This window comes from Rhinolophus sinicus, linkage group LG02 (genome assembly GCF_036562045.2).
Source record: "Rhinolophus sinicus isolate RSC01 linkage group LG02, ASM3656204v1, whole genome shotgun sequence".
NCBI classification, from domain to species: Eukaryota; Metazoa; Chordata; class Mammalia; order Chiroptera; family Rhinolophidae; genus Rhinolophus; species Rhinolophus sinicus.
This window is the reverse complement of record NC_133752.1, coordinates 173,120,480-173,144,762: the sequence shown is the minus strand read 5'-3', so window position 1 is coordinate 173,144,762 and position 24,283 is coordinate 173,120,480. Positions and strand designations below refer to the sequence as shown.

At 43.4% G+C, this 24,283-nt stretch overlaps 1 protein-coding gene across 1 annotated transcript; it reads right to left on the bottom strand.

Annotated features, from left to right (window-relative positions):
• Positions 1–2,843: 2,843 nt before the first annotated feature.
• On the bottom strand, positions 2,844–24,130 carry HEBP1 (heme binding protein 1). Its single transcript, XM_019744805.2, has 4 exons — positions 23,900–24,130; positions 17,511–17,649; positions 15,676–15,856; positions 2,844–3,397 (listed from the first exon to the last, which is right to left on the bottom strand). Exons 1-4 carry the CDS (start codon positions 23,975–23,977, stop codon positions 3,226–3,228), a joined length of 570 nt encoding a protein of 189 aa, XP_019600364.2. The 5' UTR covers positions 23,978–24,130; the 3' UTR covers positions 2,844–3,225.
• Positions 24,131–24,283: the final 153 nt, after the last annotated feature.

Genomic DNA, 24,283 nt, shown 5'->3' with positions numbered 1-24,283 from the left:
TGCTCCCCCCTATAGAGGCTAGATAGCCAAATACACACTTTCTCCTTCTCCATTGCAGGTATGGGGGGCTCGGAGGGTCAGTTCTGGCCCATTAGGTGTAAGTGCAAATCTGCTGGGGGAACTTCTGGGAAAGCTTTTGTTTCCTCATAAAACAGGACAGATGCAACTGATAGTCTTTTCTTCTCCCCCCCTCTTCCTGCCTTGAACATGGATGAGATGGCAGGAGCTGCACCAGCCATCTTGCAGCCATGAGGGAAAAGGCAAGGCAAGTGCAGAGATACAAGCATTGAGCCACTAAACCCATCTCTAGATTTCTTGCTACGTGAGAAAATAAAGCCTTATTAGTTTAAAATACTGTTGATTCCATTTTGTGTTGCTTATAGCTTAATTCATTCCTAAATGATCTATGTGATGGGGTTATAATAAAGAGCAAAGCAGGTATGGCCGTCTTATCAAACTTATAATCAAACGTGAGAGACCGACAAAAAGGAACTGAATAAGTCTAAAAATTACAAATGGTCGTTTGCATTATGAAGTTAAACAAAAATACAGTGCTATGATAGAGAACTATTCTAGGGAGGCCCTGCTTTAGATAGAAGGGTCATGGAAGGTCTCCTTGAGGAGGATGGGGTTAAGTTAGGATCTGAGGATGAGAAGGTCCAGCCATTTGACAAGGTTAAAAGGGTTTCAGGCAGATATACGTAACAGCTAGTGCAAGGGCCCCAGGGCAAAAAAGTGTGTTCAAGGAAGTAAAAACTCACTGTGGCTGGAGGATAGTGAGGGAAAAATTAGAAAGAGAAGAATTGCAGAAGTGGACAGGGACCAAGTCACATAAGGTCTGGCAGGTAATGAAACGGAGTTCTCATTTTAGTCTAAGGGCAAAGTGAGAGTTTTGAAGCAAAGATCCCTCTGGATGCTGTGCAGAAAATGGACCAAAGAGAGGTGAGAGTGAGGTGGAGACCAGTTAGGAGGCCTCTGCAGGAGTTCAGGGACGAATGATGGTGATGTGTCCTAGGACGGTATCAGCAGAGACCCACTAAAGGTCTAGGACTTGCCTCATGGCGCTTAAAGACGTAGAGTTTAACACTCACTGGTCACCTCTTCTTTTTTGATTTTCTGGTTTTCCTCCTATACCACTGGCCATTTCTTTTAGATCTTTGTCAGACTCTTTTCCTCAGTTCTTCTTTAAATATTGGGGTTCCTCTAGGTTCTTACCTAGGTTCTCTTCTCTCTTTACTCCACAGCCTTTCCCAGGGAGAGTCCGTAATTCATCCACTTCATCTACATATTGATGACACCCACACATATATCTCCAGGTTGGGTTTCTCTTTTTAAGCATCAGCCTCATACTTTCAAAGGCCCACAAGATAGTCTCATGTGGATGCTCCACAGGCCCAAATATTGTCTTGTGGACACTGCTCCCAGTCAGCCTGCTTCTTGCCTGTGTTCCTCATCCACCCCTGCTCAGGCCCCACTCCTGGGCGTCGTACTTGACCCCTTCTCCCTTGTCTCATTCACCTGTGACTCACCAAGTCCTGCTGACCCCTTTTCTCTAACTGTCCACTTCTCCCCACCCTCATAGCATGATCCTAATTTACACCTCTATTATCTTTCACTTAGAGTCTTGTGGTCGGTCTCTCTGCCTCTAGTCTTATGCCCTTCCAATCCATTGTACACACCGAGGACAGAATTTTCCCACTCAAACATGATGGTATCATGTTCCCACTATAAGCCATTGACTTGTCCTTTTCCTTAGGAGAAAATTCCATCTCCTTGACATGACCTAAGGCCCCTATGGCTGTACTTTTGTCTTGGCCCTGAGTCTGGTGTGGGAGCCTATGGGACCCTCAGTCCCCTCCTGTGTGTGTGGGGATCATGACAGCACCTCCCTCACAGAGTGTGTACGTGGAATACACGGGATGCCTGTGAGGTGTCCAGCATGGAGTCTGCCAGGCGGGCAAGCCTCGGTAGCCTGTGTGCTTTCTCTCTGATCTTCCGCAACCAGCGTGGCCCGTGCCTCACAAGAGTCCGCTGCTCTGAATGGTGCCAGGAAAGACGGTGACACAGCTCCTGTTCCTCTTTAGCAAACCCCCTCTATGTCCATGAGGACCCTTTGTAGTAAGGATGAAATCTCATTTTTGTGTTTCTTCCCCCATGAGCACCCATGGAGCCCTCACTACTCGTGTAGTAATCTGCAGGGGGTGCTGAGGTGGGGTTCTCTGGAAAACCTTTCCAGCTGTCCCAGGAAGTGCTGCTGACAGGGCGGGGCCCTGATGTGCCCTGGGAGGATTGGTGTACCCTGCACTGCCCTGCGACCCCCCGGACCCTTCCCTCCTCACTGGCTCACCCATGCTCTCTGTTCTAGCTCAGCGACTTTCCTGACTTCCCGCTCACCACCTCAGGTCCCCTTTCCTTCTCTACAGACCAAAATGCACGTTTCTATCATTTCTATCTTCTGCAGTTAATGAAACTGGATCCCAGCTTTTTCTAATCTCATCTCACTACCCCAAATAAATCCTTTGGGTAAATCTACCGCCTCCAGGGTTGTGTTACCAGAGTGTGATGATTTTTCCCCTCCGGCTACTCTTGTGGCTTCTAGAACCCTTCCACCGATTGTCGTGGAATCAGTACAACACAGTCAGGGGAAATGTCTATGATTTCAAGATGTCCAAATGCATTATGCGTGTCCTTCTGCCTCAGGATCTTGGGTTTACATTCTGAAGGCCTTTGGAAGTTCAAATATAGGATTCCTGCCACAATAAACACGCTCACTGGTACTCATAACTACATTCCCTATAAGACTGTAGAACCTTGAAATAATTATACTTAGGATTTGTCTCAGCTGTGTAAGTCAAAGACCTTTATTTTTGGGTTCTTTTTAGACAAAGCTCTTATAAGAATCAGAGATGAAAGATCACACACAAATCACATTTCTCCTTCAAGAACAAAAGTTACAGATTCAATAATTTTTAAAAACCCATTTTTCGAGGCCCAGATAGCTGGGAAAATGCTGCTGGGGGTTTTCTGGTCTACCACAGAATGTTCCAGATCAATTAGAGGGATACTGCCTATCTTGGTTGTATTATGTCCCAGCATGAGAAACAGAGCCTTGTTTTACAGAACATGCCGATTTCAGAAAACTGGCAGTAACTGGCTTTGAAGGAAAGTTGGTTCAGCCGGAGTTGCAGTTGTGCACACCCCAGAAGTGCTGGCTCAGTGAATGACTCATATCTTCACCAGCCAGATCTCATTGCGACGTCCGTAGGGCTTCATGGGAGGGTCATACCCAGTGCAGAAGTAGATGTCACTCCGGTAGGTGACTGTGCCCTCCAGGGCTGTGCGCAGCTGGGTGGCTTGAGCTATGTAGTCGGCTTCCTTGGCATAACCCCCAAACTGCCTGAGGATACAAGAGCAAGGGGCTGGTTAAGAAAGGACATGGTCTCCGAGAGAGGGAGTCTCTTTCGAAAGAGAAGTCACTCACCACGCTTATTATGACAAGCATGCTATAGTGGGAAGATTGTGGCTCTGTCACCGCTAGACAGGCAGATTTGACCTCTTTGAGCCTCAGCTCCTCATTGGTAAAACTGAAATGTTTCCTTTTTCTTCCAAGGTTGTTATGAACATTAAATGCAACAATGGACGTGAGAAACTCCACTGCAGAGCCTGAAATACATTAGTCTCTCACACTAAATGGGAGATTTCCTCTCTGAAATTCCCCGGAGATGGCAGGCTGTCCTTTCCCAAGGCCATGGCTTCACCCTTCCTCCAGCTCCCCCTGCTGCCCCAATTGCTCTTCTTTGCCTTTCTCTCTGTAGTGGGGGAAGGAGGAAAGAAAAAGGGAAGTCAGGGTGGAGCTGCAGCTAACTTTTATCCCACAGCACAGCAGTTCTAATGGGTGAGCACGTCAGAGCAGTGACAAGTAGCAATTTTGTTCAAAAACAGAGCGACCAAAGGCAGGGACCTGAGGAATCCCTGGGAGGGCCGTACGCAAGCTTTAAGCATGGCCCAAATAAAGAAATCACTTCTAACAAATCCCTCTCCTGCTCCAATCGTGAAAGCCTTCCTTTTCTAGTAAGTAAAGAGACTTTTCCTAAATCAGCCTTTTCTCCTGATGGCAGAAGGGGGTGACAAGAAAGCAATAAGGCCTCTCTTTTCAAGATTATTATTCTCCTCTTACGTCATCTGCCTACGCTCCAAAATTCATCCTGTGGCCTACTCTAAATATACCACTCTAAATCTGTGTTGCACTAAAATCTTTATTAGAGTCAAATACATTCCCATTTCTAATGAGCTTTATGACTCAGAAGTCTGAATCTGCATCAGGCCAAGATTAGGCCAGATGCATTATTTTTGGTGGGGTTCTCTGACTCACGCTTTGCTCTTTTATAAGTGGTTAGTCATGCTCGGCAAGCATTCAGCACGTTGATTACAGGGTTATTGACGTGAAAACACCCAGGATTTCATCTTTAAGAGATTGGTTATTATAATGTCTAGACAACAGCCACAGAATATGGACAGAGCTGAGACTGATTTGGAATAGAGGAGATTTGGCTCTTCAAATATATCGAAGTAAAACTAGAAGGCAGATGAAGAAAAGTTAAACTCTAGCTTCACTGAGGCTCCAATGAGAGGAAACTGGGTTAGTAGACAGAGGATGAACATTAAGGAAGCATTTTTCTGGCAATAAAAGCCTCCCAGGCACTGGAATTATTTACAAAGCATGTCTGCAGACTGAGAGCCACCTGTCTGAAAAGAATGAGATGCAGGATGCTGAAGTAGGTATTGAGTGCTCTCTGTAGCCCCTTTCATGCTGTGATACTAAATTGCTCTCTTGTGAAAATGGATGATGTTGGCTCTTTAAGCTACTGGTTTTTGGAAACATGTGAAGGAGTGGTTCTGCACTATCTTCATTCATCAGTCGGAGGCAAGATGTCCAGTGCTGTGCTCAGCTCCTACCTCTGCCACTTCCTGCGCTTTGCCAAATGTTTTAATTCTCTAATCTCCAGGTCCTTCAGCTGTTAAACAGGGATGATAGCATCAATCTCAGAAGGCTGTTGTAAAGATTAAAGGAGAAAAAACTGCAAACTGCTCAGCCCGGCATGCCTCACATGTAGGAAACTTGTATGAGATAGTAGCTATTATTGTATTTCACAGTTGCTTCAGATTAGCCATTCAATTCCCTGACTCCTGAGGTGAGGGACATGACGGTAATCTAACGTAGTGTCATGAACACAGGAAGAGAGCCTAATTAGCAATCTCACCTTCTCAATTAGGTCTAATCCCAAAACCCTGTTTAATCTTACAAACCCTCTCCCCTTTCCCTTCTTCCTTTGATCTACTTTTTCTTTAGCTCTTGTGTTCATTGTTTCTGATCTGAGTTCCCCGGTAGAATATAGGCTCCATGAGGACAGGGATCTTTGTCACTTTTTGCCTGCTGGTGTACCCTGAGCACCTAACACAGTGCCTGACTCATATTAGGTCACTTGGGACGGGCTAAAGAACAATTCTGGGATAAATGATAAAAGTTACTATCTGTAGGATGATAGACCTAAAGGAGATAGTACTTAAGTCTGTTTGCCCCCATGTTCACGCACTCATATAAACCCCTGAAACACATAGTAAGGGGACAGTGGTGGGAATTTAAACAGGAAAAATGGATTGATTGGAGCTTTATTGCAAAGGGCCTTGAATGCCACACTAAGGACTTTGAACCTGATCCTAGATGGACTTATGAAGGGGTTTTAAAGTAAGGGACTGACACGATCAGATTGTATTTTGAAGAGATACCTCTGGTGGCAGTGGCACGATGGGGAAAATGGAGTCACTGGAGGCCAGGACCAGCCAAGTGTGAGATAACGAAGGCCCAGACAAAGGCAAAATTGAGAGGTGGCTGGATATGGAGGGAAGGCTGGGGAGAGGGAGAGTTGGGGGTTCTCTAGGGCTTCCAGTTGAGCCTCCGGACGGACTGATGCCACTAGCCAGATTAGGGGTTCTGGGCTGAAGAGTCACTTTGGACAGGAGGGGTGGGGAAGGTTAATAATTTGGTTTGGGGCATGCTGATATACAGTTGCCTCTATGAAACACATTCATGCAACAATATTGTGTGCCTAAGTGTGTGTTGGCACTGTGAAAATCTCCTTGGACTTGGGAAAGAATTGGAGTCAGATTTACTGATTTGGGAAAGAGATCTGTCTAACGACAGAAATGGGGGAGTCATCAATGAGTACCGTGTTTCTCTGAAAATAAGACCTACCTATACCATCAGCTCTCATGTGTCTTTTGGAGCAAAAATTAAATATAAGACTGGGTCTTATTTTAATATAAGACCTGGTCCTAATATAATACATAATATAACATAATATATTTTAATTTGGGGGGGTCTTATATTAATTTTTGCTCCAAAAGAAGCATTGGAGCTGATGGTCTGGCTAGGTCTTACTTTGGGGGAAACACGGTAGGTGCTGGCTATAATCGTGACAAAGAGGGAGACCAGCCATAGATGGTGAGCAAACAGAGAATCAATCAGTAGACTCCTTGTGGGTATCCTAGTCTCCAAGTAGTCAGGGAGGAGGAGGACTTGGCAAAGGATTCTCAGAAGGAGTTGTCTGAGAAGTATAAGGAGATCAACAGCGATACAGAGAATGTCATCATTCCGGGATTCATGATTGGAAAAAAAAAACCCCAACTGTTTATATTCCCAGGCTGACTGAGATGCTGGTAATGAATATAAAAATTTCCCTATTGCTTCATCAGGGACGCCTTCTACTAGAAACAAGCAAAACTGGGTGGGCTATGGAACCCAATCACATGACTGCACAAACAAGCCAGAAGACCAAACCCTACCAGGCACATAACCCCGATATATGAAGGAAGCCCAGGTTTCGCTGCCTCGCTTGTGTTCTGGGACAAGCTGCCTCATTCTTCCCCACCTCAGCTTCCAAGCTGGACCCGGAGGATAACAACCTAGTGCCCACAGCTTTCCAAATTCACGAGCATGTGTGAGTGCCAGTTAAGGAATGCTCTTAAAGCGTGCCTTGAGCTTCTCAAAGGAAATAAACATGAAGTCTATACATTATTTTTGTGAGCCTGTTAACAAGTTTCTAAGTCTCCATCTTCAAAGAATCTCTCCTCCGGGGCACTGTGTTTTATCTCACCCAACGTCAGAGCTCAGCATTCCTAACAAAGATTTTTGGTAACCATGGGAACCAAGGAAGGACAAACTTGCCTTGGATTCCAGAAATACAAAGGGGACTGACTAAAAAGGGCTGGAAGAGTTGTGGGTGGGGCATGACGCAGGCATCAGTGAAGCAAGCTAACAGAGGTTTTGGTCCAAGGGGGCCCCTAACGTGTTATCTTTCAGGGAGTGTGTGGTTCAGGCAGGCAGTGAGGAAAAAAAAGAAATGGAATGACTGTGAGCCTGACCACTCAACTTGAACAATCAACAAGTCAACACAGATTTGTGCAGAGTCTGCTATGTATGTAGCTCAGAGCGAGGCCAGAGAAGTGTAAGACCAGGACAATCTCCTGTCAGGAGGAAAGAGGCTTAACACGGGAAGACATTTCCCTCCATCAGGTTGAACCAAGCTTACTGCGTTGAGCATCACTGGGCACAGAACACAAGCCAGACACCTCAGAGCAGTAAAAATGATAGACGTCTTTCTACCCTTGTGAGGGTAGTGGTCAGGACAGAAAGACATAGAAAGGTGATACCGGGCGGAAGGCACTAGAATGGAGGTAAAAGGTACAAACAGAATGCTGTGGGGGTGGCAATAGGGAATGATTGGTTCTGACTTAGAACACGAAGGGAAGGCGTTATGGAGGACGTGCTATTAAGCAATTATTTATTGAGCATCTCTTCTTGTTGCGGGCAATGAATAATACGACAAAGATTCCTGTCCTCCCAGAGTTTCCAGCAAGCAGAGACTAGGGAGGGGGTTTGAGACGGGCTGAGTGAGTGTGAGTGGAGGTATGGAGGTGGATGCTCTATGCGTGTTAGGGGGTGGCATTGGGAGGTGGGGGTGAGATGCTCCAAGATCGGGTGGACAGGGGAATGGGCTATGTTGTGGAGGGCAGCAAATGCCATGGCAGGGCATTTTTTACTGGGCTTCACTGCCTGGTTAAGCATTTGGGGACCCACCCCAAAGTTTACCTATCCCCCTACTCACGGCCAAGGAGCATTTTATTACTGGCTTGGACTTTGGTCCCAGCCCTGATGTGTGCCTAGATCAGAGACAGGCCGAGGCCCACAACCAGAGCTGAGCAGTAGGGGAAGTAGTATGATTGGTCCTGTGCTTTCGGGCTGGCTGTGACAAAAGGACAACGTAGAAGGGGCAGAGGTGGAAGAACTAGAAACAGTCAGGAGCCTATGACAGTCGTTCAGGTGAGAGGTGATGAAGACCTGTGGCACTGCAGGTGGAAGGGAAAGGGCAGCTAGGAGGTGCCTAGGACTTGGCCACAGGATGTGGAAGGTGAGGAGTCAGGAGGACATTTGAACAGGGCGGGTAGGAGGAGATGGAGGGGACCTTTGGTAAGAGAGGGAACACAGAGGATCAGATTGGGGGAAGAAGTCTGAGTTCCATGCCCCCCCTCCCCACCAGCTAGAAATGTTAAGGCTGGTGTTTGGGAGAAAAGGCAGCACTAGCCCTGCTGACATGGGCTCATCCACCCAGAAACGGTGACTGAAGCCCTTCCCACTTTGTACAAGACTGGTGGGACACCTGGCCAGTGGTGGGGCGAAATGAAAGGGGATAATCAGGATTTAGCGAGAGAATCTTATCATTGGCAGGGCTCATAGAGGTGAGGTGGCTTACATATCAGAGGTACTCAATAAACACTTGTCAAATCGAACCGAACTTCCCACTTAGTACAAACATTACAGAGCATAACTGTCGTACGTCTGTGCAGATGGTACTTAGATTTCTCCAGGGCAAGGACTTTTCCTTACCTCATCATCTGTCTATTTCACTATTATATACCTTATGCCAGAATATTTTTGTTTTTGAGTAGACATATGCTTCCCTATATTTCAATCCACAGATACCAGTCCTTATCTGTGGAACAACATAGTCCTGAAATATCTTGAGACATTTGGGTTTTGTGTATTTCCCCCACTCGGATGTTTCTCCCACTTTAAGGAACAGGCACTTTGCTCGGTCCTTGCTATATTTTCAGCACCTCAAACAATTTCTGGTATAGAGTAAATGAAAAATGAATATGTGATTTTTTTGAGTGAATGAATGTGTAAATGCCCTCGCCTTAGTCTTCATGATGAATCTGATGAATGACAAGACATTCAAGGGAGCAGGACAGAGGTCAGGTTGTAGAGTTACTGATGTAAGGGTGACAGTTAAAGCTATCGGAGGGGACGGAGATCTTTAGGGAAGAGATCAAAAAAGGAGAAGTGCAGAGAAGGCATGGCTCAAGATCCTGGAGCCTCACAACAACACGTTACAAGATGAGAAAACTAAAGCTTAGAATACCCAGAGTTATAAAACTTATTAGACTTGAGGCTTGGACTCAAGTGTATCTGTAGTAACTTAACCTTTTTGTTGTTAATTCTAAGAAAACTTTATCTAATTCTCAGAGGGAGGTGAAGTCAAGAAGTAGAGGACGTTTACTGAGTGTGTGTGTCACGTTTAGCATTGTGTAGGCATTTACAGATCTCAGATTTCATCCTCACAACAACCTACGGGCTCAGTAATCTTACCCCCATCTTAAAGGTGAGGAAACTGAGGCACACAGAAGCTCAATAACAAGCCAGAGGTTCTAGCCATTAAGTAGTAGAGCTGGCACTGAGCACAGGAGCATAGGTCGCTCTGACAATGAAGTGAGTGTTCCCAACTCTTTCCTTTATACCCAGATATTTCATTCAAACTGAAAATTTCTTTAAAACCATCAGATCTTCCCTGCTGTTGGTCTCCATTGAGAAGCCAGTGTTGAAATGTGCAGAGGAGGCTGGGCTCTAACCTAAGTGGTCTTTATGGAACACAGAGGGAGGACAGGGTACTGGAATGTGGCCACTCACCTAAGTGTGAGGATAATTCTACTACCTCTTTTGAAAATGAAAAATATGCTGCTAGTGTTATTTTTCTGTAGCCTTCTAGTCATTTAAAAAAATACTTGTAATTAATACTGTGAATAAATGTATAATTCCTTTGTGGACATCCTTCACAGGGTCACAGAAAAGAAAGACTGAGTTAAGAATGCAAGGCTTTCTTTGTAGAATTAATGTTCTCATCTAATGCGCTACTGGAAATAGTGCTCTTGCCTTCCACCTCATTCACATTGCCTTCCACAGTGAGGTCCTTTTAAATGCACATTTGACTGTGTAGTGACACCAAGTGGCTAGTTGAGGAATATGCTAATTTAGGACGATGCTTCATGTTAAAAAAAAATTCACTGAGCCAATCTGGACACAATATTTGTCACTTTCATCTGTTTAGATTTCAGAGAATTAAAAGAAAAATTCCACAGACCTGGCTTTGATAGAATCTTTTAGTAGCTACCCTTTTCCACCATAAGGAACCAGCGTTCCTTAGAGAAATGGCTAATTCCAGCTATAGGGTGAGAAATGTCAAGATATACTTGAAACATACCAGAAAGCAAGAAAGCAACTGTAGACTACTAGAGTCATGTCAAAAAGACTAAGAAACCAACTTGAAAAGGCTCCAATTAGCCAAAGATGGGACAATTTGAGAATCAATAAGAATAATAACTGCAAAGAACCAAAATGTGCCAATTATGTTTAAATTCAGATGTTTATATTGATACTCAAAAAAATAGAGATCTCTCTCTCTCTCTCTCTCTCTCTGGCCCTCGCTCTCTCCCCCTTTTCTCTCTCTCTCTCTCCCTCTTCCCCTTACCTCTCTCCCCCCACCTTGGCTAGGCCCATTCTCTTCCCTGAGAATGTATCACTAATAAATCCTGCTTGCATATTAAAAACAAACAAACAAACAAACAAACAAGAGATCAATACTATGTCACCTTTGGAGGATGTTAAAAAATGAAATCATTATTCTGAAAACTGATTAATAATCAGAAGGTATCAAGCTAAACAGAAGGTATTTTGGTTTTTCTCTACGACTGTATCTCAGGCGGAACCAGATAGCAGATGAGGGGAAGTTTCTCTTTATCAAAATATTCCAGCTAATAAATAAAGAAGGAAAAATAGAGGATATTATCATTTTACAACCTCTAATGAAACAAGGCATCTAGGTGAGGGCGATCTATGGTCACTAACATCACGGAAACAGAGGCAAGCAGAGGTGACACGCCTGCGATGGAAGAATAAACCACCAGCTAGGAAATATCATTGCACAAAACCCTCCAACCTGAATCTGATCATGTTTCTAGTTCCAACTACTAATTTACAGGCAACACAGGGGACAGAGAAACATGTTGAAAAGCCACAGAAAGGCAATCAGAAAAAATTCCGACTGTGGGAAACAATAGGGCAAATGACCTATAAGTAGCAAGAAAACAAAGGAAAAGGTGTGGTGGTGAGGAAAGCTATGGATTAATAAAATCTCAAAGGATGTGCCAACCAATATTAATGGATGGAACGTTTTTGGATTCGGATTCAAACAAACTATAAAAACAAATGATGAGATAATGGAAGAAATCTGAACACTGGATGTTTTATATTATAACATTAATGAATTACTGTTAAAATTTAGTAGGAGTAATAAGCTAGTATTTTGATTACGTATTTAAAAAGTCTTCATTCAGTAGTCACACTGAAATATTTAGCAATGAAATAATATAATATCTGTAATTCACCTAAAACTAATCCAGCGTAGGGGCTGGGTGGCAGTCGTGAGGGAACACGTGACACAAAATTGGTCTTGAGTTTGTTATTATTGAAGATGAGTAATGGGAACATAGGGTTTCATTATCTTAGTCTCGCTATTTTGTTATAAACTGGAAAATTTCCATCCTCAAAAGTTAAAAATAAATGGGAAAAAATTGTACCAACTCATTATCCTGGGTCTGGTAATACAAATAATTAGAAGCTCTGCCTGCTCGACGTCTTATGTGAACTAATTTAATCATGTCAACACCTTATTCCTTATGAAATAAGAAGGGGCAAAGGGAAAGAATTATTACTGAAACCTACTACAGGTCATAAACATTAAGACATGTATAAATAGTACCTTACTACATACTGAAACATACTCTTTAACAAAAATCCTGCAAGGTAGGTTATATTATCAGCACTTAACAGACGGGGAAATTAAGTCTTAAAGTGGCTGAGTAACTTCCTAAGCATCATCTTGGGATTCAAACTAAAATATACTTGCTCATTATATTACACCAGGTTGCATCCCAAGACACAGGTAAGAGAATGGAAAAGATGGAGCAGGAACTAGCTGAGACAGCTGAGACACCTAGGATGCAAGATTTAAGGAGGCGCTGGCTCTCAGTGCCAATCCTACACTTAGACACATGTGAGAGTGAGTGTCTCCTTAAATTTTGCATCACAGGCACCTTGCTTCCCCATCCTAGTCCCTGCCCTGGGAAAACACAGTCTTTAATTAGAGTTTGCTTTCTCTGCAGCTTCTGCAGTGAAGCCTGGAAAGTCTGAATGAGGACTGGAGTAGGAGATTTGCAGTCTCTCCACTCCTCGCTGTCCAGCTGCAGTGCACTCGCTGCCTTCTGGGGCCCCTGGATCATCGGGCCTAGGGCTGCCCAGAGCCGCCAAGCTCACCTTCTCAGCAGGTGTTCGCTCCAGAGAAAACTGCGTTCTCAGGCATAGAGTTGGAGCAAGGCAGGCAAATATATCTAAGTTTAGAGGTCCCTAGGAGTGGAAAAAAATTGTCCAGTGTAGGATTATTTGTATATTTATTTTTCATGAGGTTGTTCTAGAGCTGAACTAAACTCCTACCTATCACATAAATAGTATCTTAGTAAACACTGAAACATACTCTTTAACAAAAATCCTGCAAGGTAGGTTGGTGCCCATCACACAGTAGGATGTTAACAAGTGGGGAGTCACTGATTATCTAGAAGAGACTTAGTTTCTGAGGGGCCCAAAGAATAAAAACATGCAACCATTTGTACCTGTTATTCTCTACAATCAAGGGAATCTGACCACAAACGAGGCCCTGGAAATAGGACTAGAATGATAATAGGATGCATATGTGCTCTGCTCAAAGGACCATAGACCATGAACAACTAAGAGGTGGCAGTCCAGCACTGGCAAATGCTCCCTGCCCTTCTGGCATTCAGGAGGGGAGCGTGAGGTAAACATGCGTAAGCCCTTTATGCTTCTTATGTATTTATGACCCCAAACTACAGCTTGACTTCACTTTTCTCTAAGTCTTCCAGAACCGTGCTGTGGCTAATGTAAGTGTTTGGCTTAAGCTAAGGGGATATTTTCTATATCCAAGTCAATTTGTCAACTGACAAATGCATATATTCAGATACAATGCAAATGTTTGTGTGCTGTAGGCTGAAGAAACTGAAGAGAAATTGTCAGGACTCAGTATTTCTTAATCAGCAATATAAATTTAGAAAGCGAAAGTAAGAAAACAATCCCATTTACAATTGCATTAAAAAGAATAAAATACCTAGGAATAAATTTAACCAAGGAGGTGAAAGATCTGTACATAGAAAACTGTAAGACATTAATGAAAGAAATTGAAGAAGACACAAATAAATGGGAAGATAATCCATGCTCATGGATTGGAAAAATTAATATTCTTAAAATGTCCATACTACCCAAAGAAATCTACAGAATCATCCAATCCCTATCACAACTCCAAATGAATTTTTCACAGAAATAGAAAAACAATCTTAAAATCTTAAAATTTGTATGAAACCATAAAAGGCCCCGAACAGCCAAGGAAATCTTGAGAAAGAAGAACAAAGCTGGAGGCATCACAGTTCCTGATTTCAAATAATATTACAAAGCTATTGTAATCAAAACAGTGTGGTATTGGCATAAAAATAGATACACAGATCAATGAAACAATAGAATCCAGTTACAAATTCATGTGTATATGGTCAACTAATTTACAACAAAGAAGCCAAGGATATATAATAGGGAAAGGATAATCTCTTAACTAAGTGGTGATGAGAAAACTGAATAGCCACAAGCAAAATATTAAAACTGGACCCCTGTCTTACACCATACACAAAATCAACTCAAAATGGATTAAAGACTTGAACGTAAGACCTGAAACCATAAAATTCCTAGGAGAAAACATATGCAATAAGCTCCTTGACATCAGTCTTGGCAATAATTTTTTGTATTTGACGCCAAAAACAAAGGAAACAAAAGCAACAATAAACAAGTGGGACTACATCAGACTAAAAAGCTTTTGCACGGCAAAGGAAACCATCAACAAAATGAAAAGGCAACCTACTAAATTGGATGAAATATTTGCATATCTGATAAAGGGTTAAACTGATAAGGGGCAAGTCTGATAAGGGTTTAATATTTGCAAATCTAATAAGGCATTAATATTCAAATATATAAAGAAGTCACATCACTCAATAGCAAAAAGGCCAAACAATCCAATCAAAAAATGGGCAGAGGATCTGAATAGCATTTTCCCAAAAAAGACATACAAATGACCAACAGGTACATGAAAAGGTGCTCAACATCACTAATCATCAGGGAAATGCAAATCAAAGCCACAGTGAGATATCACCTCACACCTGTTAGAATGACTATTAGCAAAAAGACAAAAATGACAAGTGTTGGCAAGGATGTAGAGAAAAGGGAACACTTGTGCACTGTTGATAGGAATATAAATTGGTGCAGTCACTATGGAAAACAGTATGCAAGTTCCTCAAAAAATTAAAAGTAGAACTACTGTATGATCCAGCAATTCCACTTCTGACTATATATCCAACGGAAATAAAATCACTGTTCATTGCAGCATTATTTATAATAGCCAAGATGTGGAAACAATCTAAAAGTCCATGTACAGATGAATGGATAAGATGATGTGACATATATATACATAGATATATATATGTATATATGTATACATATACATATACATGTATATATGTATGTATATATGTATATATGTACATATACATATATATGTATATGTATATATATAAAATGGAATATTATTCAGCCATAAAAAGGAAATCTTGCCATTGCGACAACATGGATGAACCTTGAGGGCATCATGTTAAGTGAAATGAGCCAGAGAGAAAGAGGCAAATACTGTATGATCTCACTTACATGTGGAATTGAAAAAATGAACTCGTAGATACAGAGAACAGATTGGTAGTTGCCAGAGGTGGGTGGTGGGAAAAGTGGGTGGTGGTCAAAAGGTACAAACTTCCAGCTACAAGACAAAGTAGTTCTGGGAACGTAGTGTACAGCAAGGTGACTACAGTTAACAATACTGTATTGAATATTTAAAAGTTACTATGAGAGTAGACCTTACAAGTTCTCATCTCAAAAAAACAATTTTTGTAACTTTGTCAGGTGATGGGTGCTAACTAAACTTACTGTGGTAATCATTTCATAATATATACATATATCAAAACAATATGTTATACACCTTAAACTAATACAATGTTATATGTCAACTACATCTCAAGAGAACTGAAAAAAAATAAATTTAATGCAAATGCTCACTGCAGGTGATTCAAGGAGTGGTTATGGCAACCAAGCGTTACCCTTAGATGCCTAAAGAATAGTCTCCTTACATGGAATAGACAGTGATGCTTTCCCTCTCTTCAATCTTAACGCTGTCGTCACTGGGAACTGGCGGGTTGCTCTGAAACTGATTTGGAATCCGGAACCAGACTTTTAGTTTCTTCTGTAGGGCGCCACCTTCATCGGGGAACACGGCAAAGGAAATAGGAACTGTCATCCCCATCCCAATTCCTGAAAATAGGAAAACATAGAATGAGGTGGGTATGAGAGACAAAAGTTGCTCAGGCATGTAGAAAGAAGTCTCACTCTTCTTCCAAGACAATATTTTTTGTTCATGAAATTAATAATAAATATTTGAGGCATTAAAAATATATAGTCAGACACACAAAACACTTCCAGTTTATAAATATTGGGGTAGGAGTGTAGTGATTCGACTATACACATATATCAAGACCATTACATATATCAGTATTTAATGATTTCCTATCTAAACATCAATTTTAAGGAATTATCCAAAATACAGAAAAGGCTATAAGTAATAGGATATTCATTGCAGCAGAATTTATAATTGTGAGAAACTGGGAGCCATATAAATAGACTCTCAAAAGGAATCTGTCTAAGTAAATTACAGCCACATGATTCAATATAAAGTAGCTAGGAATAATTATGCAGAAGAAGACTATTTAGCAACAGTGGAAAATAGTTATGAAATAAGTAACAGAAGCAGGATATACAATTGCACAAACACTATGTAATCATATTAAAAAGCCCTAAAGCCTATTAAAAAGCCCTAAAGAAAGACATTCAAAAGAAAACAGTGTACTACAAACGATGGATGAGGGGTGCTGTTATGTTACTTTCAAGATTTTCTTTAATGAATTTTACAATTTTTACACTTATTTTCTTCTAAAAAAATGTTATGACAGTGTTAAGAAGGAAAAGATTTCTTCTTGACCTCCTACTGGTCGACTTATTGTCCGAAGCCTGATTACTTTGGTCCTAGTAAATGGTACTAAGATTAATACCAGTTTCTAACTTTCTAAATGATCAGCTTGAGAACTATCCTAAAAATTAAACATGATTATTTCTTCTTTCACCTTGCTTTCTGACCCATTTTGGGTTTGCAGTGACTCCAAAAGTGTAATCTAAATGAGAGCGCTTCACCGTTAAATGCGTATTTAAATATAATTTACATGCTACGTAACAGGTACACCGGAACTTCAGGCCCATCGTTTTAAAAATAGGGAGGCAGCCAGTACGGACTGCCAAGCCTTTGGGAGTGGGACAGTCTAAGAATTCTCAGGCCCTTCAGTCATCAGAGCCGGGGGCCGCCACACTCATCGCTCACGGAGCCTCAGTACCCCGCAGAATGGGGCTGCGTCTGGAGATTTCCAGCCTGGGTCAGAGGCTGGCCTTCCCCCTGTAGTTTGGCTTACTGGGGGCACACTTCACGCAATCTACCCATTCAAAGACACAATAAGCACTGTAAGGTGAAAACAAAACAAAACAAAATAACAAAACAAAACAAAACAAAACAACAACCCAAAACAGAGCATAGGTCTCCACACCTGGGAAAAAAGCATGAACTCGCTGTTACTGAGCAGGGATGCTATTAGGTTGGTGCAAAGTCATTGCGGTTTAAAAGGTTAAAAATAATTGCAAAAACCGCAATGACTTTTGCACCAACCTAATGCATAGCCAGAGTAGGATGGGCTGAAGTCATGTGGTCTCCCTGAGCGTCCTTGCCCACGCAGCACAGTGAGTTCACATGCCACTGACACAGGTTGGGACAAGGGCCTTGTGGCCCCTCCCTTGTGTTTTCCACTGATGAGACCATGCAAGGCTCGCCTCTGAGACCACAGCCATACCCTTCAGGGATGCTTACCCTTGTCATTGGAGCCTCCCACATACTTCATGACTTTGGGCATTGCTTCTCGCAGAGCCTCATCCACAGGCTTATCTGTCACTTCCACTGTGGCAAACCTCCCGCCTTCACAGCTCCTCTCCTCATAGGACACTTCTTCCTAGAGAACGGGAATACACAGTACTTAAGAGATGGCAATCTGTATTCTTCTAGAAGCAGTAATAGTCCAGTTACAAGAGGTACAAAGTGCTAAGGAACTTTCTATAACCAGCCTGGGTATGGCGATAGGGTGGAAGAGACAGGCCTGAGGAGGAAGGACCGTGAGAAATAGATTCTGGGATTTCTTACAGCTGTATAGACAGCAGAAAAAACTTCCTATGTCCAATATTCTCAGAGAGATAACCACCCTCCAAAATCACCCAGAACCTCCCCAGAATGCTATAAAAAGAGAATGTTCCGAGCTCTTGGAGATTAAAAGCATAACAGAAATAATAAAAAATTTAGTACAAAGGTTGGAAGATAAAATTGAAGGAAATCTTCCAGAGAGTCAAGTAAAAAGGCTAAGAAGTAGAAAATAGAAAAGAAAAAAACCAGGGGAGCAAGCAAGTAGATCCAACATCTGACTAACAGGAGATCCAGAAAAAGAGAAGAAAAAATTGGAAAGGAAGAAATAAAGAAATACAACAACAATCCCATGAAACTCTAAGGCCCTGAGATTAGCCTCGTTCCAGTAGCAGGGCTGCAATTCAAGGAGAATCAGAATCGTTCTGTTCACACTGTGCTCCCAGATGCCATTCCTCTTCCCCAGCTCATATCACTAAATCATACCCCACTCCCCTGAATGCTCAGCGCACTGTCACTTCCCCACAATCCCTCCTCCCTGGCGGTGCTCTCTCTCCTCATCATTACTCTCTGTGTTGCGTCTCTGTCCTAAAGTCATCATCCTTTCCCATATAGACCCATGCAGCGCTCCTTCAGCTCCCCCTCCTCTTTGGCATTTGAGATCTCAATGACATAATCTTGTATTTCTGAACATATTGTAAGGCAGCGTTTTTCAAACTTTTAAAAAATCACAATACATAACAAGAAATACATTTTACATCATGTTCTATCAGGAACATACATGTGATTGAAACAAAGATTCACAAGACAATACTTTACCCTTATGGACAGATGCATTCTGATATACTTGCCTTTTCTTTCTATCCTGTTTACTCAAGTGAATTTTATTCTCTCCACTAAAAGTAGAAAAACTTGGTCTATATTGATTTTACTACCCCTGGTAACGGAACACTAGAAGAATTTGCTCTAAAATCTTTGTGGACAGGAACTGTACTACAGAGCTTTTTATGTTAGATGCCAAATACTTATTTATTGATTAAGGAGCTGCTTCTCTTATTAATGATTATGAAAAACAGAAACATGATAGAGGAACTGTCTGCCCCAGGCTGGTTAAATAAACCTTCTTATGACATTATAGACGGAATATTCTCAACTTCCAAGGGGACAAAATGAAATGTTGGAGGAGGGCAGGCCTGTGGGCCTGCATAGTATGAAAAGTATAGTACATTTAATATTATAATTTTATATTTAGAATGCAAAAATACCTATTGTTTTTGTAATACAAAATTAAAGGAGAATAGTGAGAAAGGGGCCAGGGAAATCTGAAAGCAAACTCTGAGGGCCAATTTCATGAACTTCCCTTCACACGGAGAAGGGGAAATTATACCAGACCAATAATCAAGACGCTGCAAATTGGCCTTGACCTTTGAGCATCATGCCTACTAATTCTGAAAATTTAGGTTTGAGAGATGGATATTACAAAATTATTCTAGTTCTCCAGGGAGATGAATTTAAACAGAGTTCTCTCTATTTGTGCAGAAAATAAAGCACCTAAGTTAATACAGTTAACAGAACACATTTGATTTTTTTTTTTTTAAAGATTTTATTGGGGAAGGAGAACAGGACTTTATTGGGGAACAGTGTGTACTTTCAGGACTTTTTTTTTTTTCCAAGTCAAGTTGTTGTCCTTTCAATCTTTGTTGTGGAGGGTGCCATTCAGCTTCAAGTGGTTGTCCTTTCAGTCTTAGTTGTGGAGGGCGCAGCTCAGCTCCAGGTCCAGTTGCTGTTGCTAGTTGCAGGGGGCGCAGCCCACCATCCCTTGCAGGAGTCGAACCGGCAGCCTTGTGGTTGAGAGGATGCGCTCCAACCAACTGAGCCATCCGGGAGGCAGCTCAGCTCAAAGTGCTGTGTTCAATCTTAGTTGCAGGGGGCGCTGCCCACCATCCCTTACGGGACTCGAGGAATTGAACTGGCAACCTTGTGGTTGAGAGCCCACTGGCCCATGTGGGAATGGGACCGGCAGCCTTTGGAGTTAGGAGCACAGAGCTCTAACTGCCTGAGCCACCGGGCCAGCCCCAACACATTTGATTTTTCAAATGTAACGTCTTTAAGTGTTTCCTTGTTCCATGTAACATAATGGCCCCCCTTTGCCCTGTCCAGCTAACTCATGCTCCCAGTCAGTTACTAGATGAGGATTCTGGCCCGTGGCCACAAACTCCAATTTACAATATTCAGTGGGAACCCTGGTCAAGTTCAAGTTCCAGACAGAGATCTTGCAAGAATGCTTCTTGCTATGGGATTTGCAAAGTCTTCTGCAAAGTCAGTGTTTTTTTTTCCTTACCACTTGGGTGGGTAGCATCTTGATTGTGGAAGCCAGCTTTCTTATTATATGAAAACATTAACAATAATTATAATAATAAACCTGAGTACTTCCTAGGTGCCAGGTATTATTTTAAACATTTTACATGGATTCATTTATTCAATCCCTCCAACAACCCTGTGAAGAAGTCAGTGTTTTAATCTTCATTTTCAGATGAATCTGGAGCATAAGAGGTTAAATAATGTGTCCAAGTTACAGTGGGCAAGTGGTGGAGCCCAGGATTCAAACACAGGCAGTTGGGTCCTAACCAGTGTGTGCACAGGCTGGACACAAATCCCATTGTATTAATGCCAGTTATTAATATCAGTCTTGCTCTGAGCATCCACAAGACCCACCCAACCCAACACAGAGAGCTGTGTGTCCTCCTCCCTCCCAAGCAATGCAGAAGGCACCTGATAAGGTCCGCAGCGGGCTGGGCCTCCCTCCCAGGTGCCTGCAATCAGTCCTGAACATCTGGGGAGCCCAAACCCGAGCTACAAGGGGGGCACACATGTGCCATCCATGTGCCCAGGAGAGCAGGCCATGGTTTTTGACCCAGGCTCTTTCTAGGTTAAGAGATAATTTCAGGGAGAGGCTCTCTTCAAAATAATAACACCCTGAATTATTTGTGTGTGTATAAACACACACACACACACACACACACACACACACACACACAAGGTATAAAAGTATCTTTGAATATTTAATTAATTATCACATAGGTGTTGTCATTTTCACAGTTGAGGAATTTCAGGGTTCAGAGTGTTTGAGGGGTTAAGTAACTTACTCAAAATTATCTGTAAACTAACAGATATCATGCCCGACCTAGGGCTGGGTATACTGCTGAACAACTTACAATTGCTTATCCCATTTAAACTTCAAAACAATCTTACAAGATATGAATTATTATTTTCTTTCATGAATGGCTTCAAAGAGGTTAAGAAAGTTGCCTGTGACTGCATAGCTAGTAAGAACGGAGCTGAGTTCTGACATAATGATATTACTACATTTGTAGGGTGTGTTACTTCACAAAGCATTTTCATGTTTTTTAAAAATTTAGTATTTATAGTAACTCTGGGATTAGACAGGCAGGATATTTTTATACCTATTCTAGAGCTGCAGAAACTGAGGTTCATTCAGGTTAAATGATTTGCTTCAGCCCGGTAACAATATCCCATATAGCCCCACATGCCCATCTACTGTTGAGGGAAGATGCTTGTCAGAGAGTTGCATTTATCCCTTGGGGCATCCAATCCGTGGCAGGTAACACTGTATCAGTAAGGGTCTAACCGGAAACAGACTACTAGAGTATTCTGAACAGCGGCAGCTTTATTCAAGGAATTAGATTTCACAGATAATTAAAGGGCTGAGAAGCCCAAGAAAGGATAGTGAGTCAACCCAGAGGTTAGTTAAGTGCCTTAGCAGAGGGAGAGGGAAGGATTGTCTGTTACCTGAGCTCAGATACCTGGATCACTTGGTGGAAGTTAGAACCTGTGTGGCCTGTCTAGCAAGAGCCAGAGCCATAGAGAAGCTCCCGGTGCTAGAGACTGACAGGGACGATGAGAGGCAGAAACACCCTGCTTTCTGCCTTCCTCCCATTCTCTTACTATCTCCCACTAGTGCCTCCCACTGGTGAATCCTGCTGGGAGCCAGCGGACACTGGAGCTTGGGAAATAGGCAACAGGGGTTGGCCCCCACTCCACACTGAGACACAGAGGGCAGAGCAGGAAATGGGAGAGGAAGGGATCTGAGGGCAAACAGGCAGCAGACCAGCCCAGACCCTTAGCCTGCGCTCGCAATTGTCTGTTAACCCCCAAAGACCAAAGGAGCTGGATTCCACTATAGAAAGGAAAGCTCTCTGGGAGCTGTTGGGAATAAGCGGACTCTTCAAATGTTAGAGACAATGGGGACCCCAGAGATCATGAGGCCAAATCCACAGACTGACATGAGCACAGGCTAGATCTGGCCACAGGTTCTTTGGCTCGCAGTGTTTACGCACATTTGTAGTCAGTTGCCAACAGTTAAAACCGACTTAGTTGCCCTACTCAAAACCACAGCCTCAATCTTAACACTCCCTGTTCCTTCCTCCTCTTCTCTTCACAGCACTGATCATCTGACACATAATGTATTTGACTTATTGATTTGTTCATTAGCCACTAACGTGTAAGCTCCATGAGGATAAGAATTTTGTCAGTTTTGTTCATTGCTTTATCCCAGTTGTCTCTACGAGTGCCTGGCACACAGTTGGTACTCAACAGTTACTTGTTGAATGAATGAATTTTAAATTGAGAGATTTCACACCAAGACTCTGGATTGCTGGATTGCCTTTCAAATCTGGCAACCCTCGTCACATCACTGCATGGCACCAACGGCCTGGAGCTGTTCCTGTGTAGACGAGTTCTCTCTCTGATTTGCCTCAGTCCCCATCTTGCCTTGTAGTCTAAAACAGCCAGCTTCACTCATTTCCATGATGTGCCTGGCAGCTTGTAGGCATTTGAACATGTTACCCTTGATCGGGACAAACTGCTCATTCTATAACTGAGGAAACCGATACCATGTTTAAATAAGACCTAGCCAGACCATCATCTCTAATGCAACTTTTGGAGCAAAAATTAATATAAGACCCGGTCTTATTTTACTATAAGACCCGGTCTTATATCATGTAAGACCCAGTCTTATTTTACTATATTATAAGACCGGGTCTTATATTAATTTTTGCTCCAAAAGATGCATTAGAGCTGATGGTCTGGCTAGGTCTTATTTTCGGGGAAACATGGTACCACAGATGTAGTGACAGGCCTCTTTCTATAGTTGCTTGAAGGGCCCAGAGTCCAGTTGAGGGCTTTTGTGTGATTATCACTGGACTGGGTAACCAGAACTTGGCTCCCAGACAACACAGTCCTTTAACAAAGGAGTTGGAAGCTGAGTATACAACCAGGAAATGCACAAAGTACCTGTCGGCAAGATTATAATCTAGTGGCAGACTCCTTGTTTTCAGGGGGCAGTCCAATTTGCCTGTGTTAGCACTGACGTCAACCTGGGAGGAATGCAGCAGTTATGCCCTCCTCACTTATCCTGACTTCTAGGCACCCAACCCGGGAAGTTCCATTGGCCAATAGCCACCTGACAGCTCTGGGCCTTTGCTGTGCACTCCACATCCCTGGGGCCCCCCTGCTGTGGAAGCTAAGGACACTTCCGCTGTGAAGGCCCATCCTCACCCCCAGGCAGAAGGCATTGCTCCAGCCCCTGTGCCCCTCCCCCTGCACATTTACCTCTAAGCAGCACAGGTCCTGCTCTTTTATACTCAGTTCACCAGCAGTTGGGAGTTTCTTAAGGACAGCACTTTTTCAGTCCTTGCTACAACCAGTCTATCAGCAAACAAATGTTCAGAATTTTCTAAATATTTAAATGAACAAATGCATCCAACAGGCGCTGTCCATCTCACCAAGCTGGGATTCTCCTCGCCAATGAATCTCGCCTTTGTGTCCCCTCCTTCCAGCAGAGCCCTTTGCCCCAGTGCACCGGCCCTCTTCCCTCCTTCCCAGTCCAAGTGCTGGGCATTGGACGGCAGTGCCCACGGCAGGTGCCATAACTCACAATCCGGGGCACATTCCTGTCACATCAGCCCCTTAGAACCCGTTGCGGCCCCGATCAGAGTGCGGTGGGCGCGCAGCCCCCCTGCAGGTCCTCGGCAGCCCTGCGGGCCTACCTTGCCCCCTTTGCTCAGGACCTGCCAAGGCCACGTCTCTACGCTCCCGAACAGCGAGTTCCTGATCATGCCCAACATGATGTCGCGGGGGCGCTCGGGACGCACCAGCGGACGCAGGGCGGCTGGGGCAGCCGGGGTAGCCGGGGGCGACCGGGGGCGACCGGTGACAACCGGGGCTAATCGCCGCTGGCGGCGCGAAAGGGGGCGGGAGGGCGGGGCTCCTTCGGCTCCGCCCGGAGGAACTTGGCTCCGTGGGGCGGGCCCGGGGCGGGGCGCGTGCGCGGGGGCCGGGGCGGGAAGAGCCGCGCTCCGCCTCCACGCGGCTTCCCTCCGGGCCCTGCCAAAGGGCTGTCCCTGGTGTAGGATTTAGGCAGCGGCGGTGAA

Bases quoted from the DNA above. Each gene is read 5' to 3' on its own strand.
- HEBP1 (XM_019744805.2), bottom strand. From the start codon at position 23,977: ATGTTGGGCATGATCAGGAACTCGCTGTTCGGGAGCGTAGAGACGTGG. The intron at 17,650-23,899 runs GTAGGCCCGCAG...CCCGTTCTCTAG, and splicing joins TCCTGAGCAAAGGGGGCAAG to GAAGAAGTGTCCTATGAGGA. The intron at 3,398-15,675 runs GTAAGGAGACTA...TTGTATCCTCAG, and splicing joins AGCATCACTGTCTATTCCAT to GCAGTTTGGGGGTTATGCCA.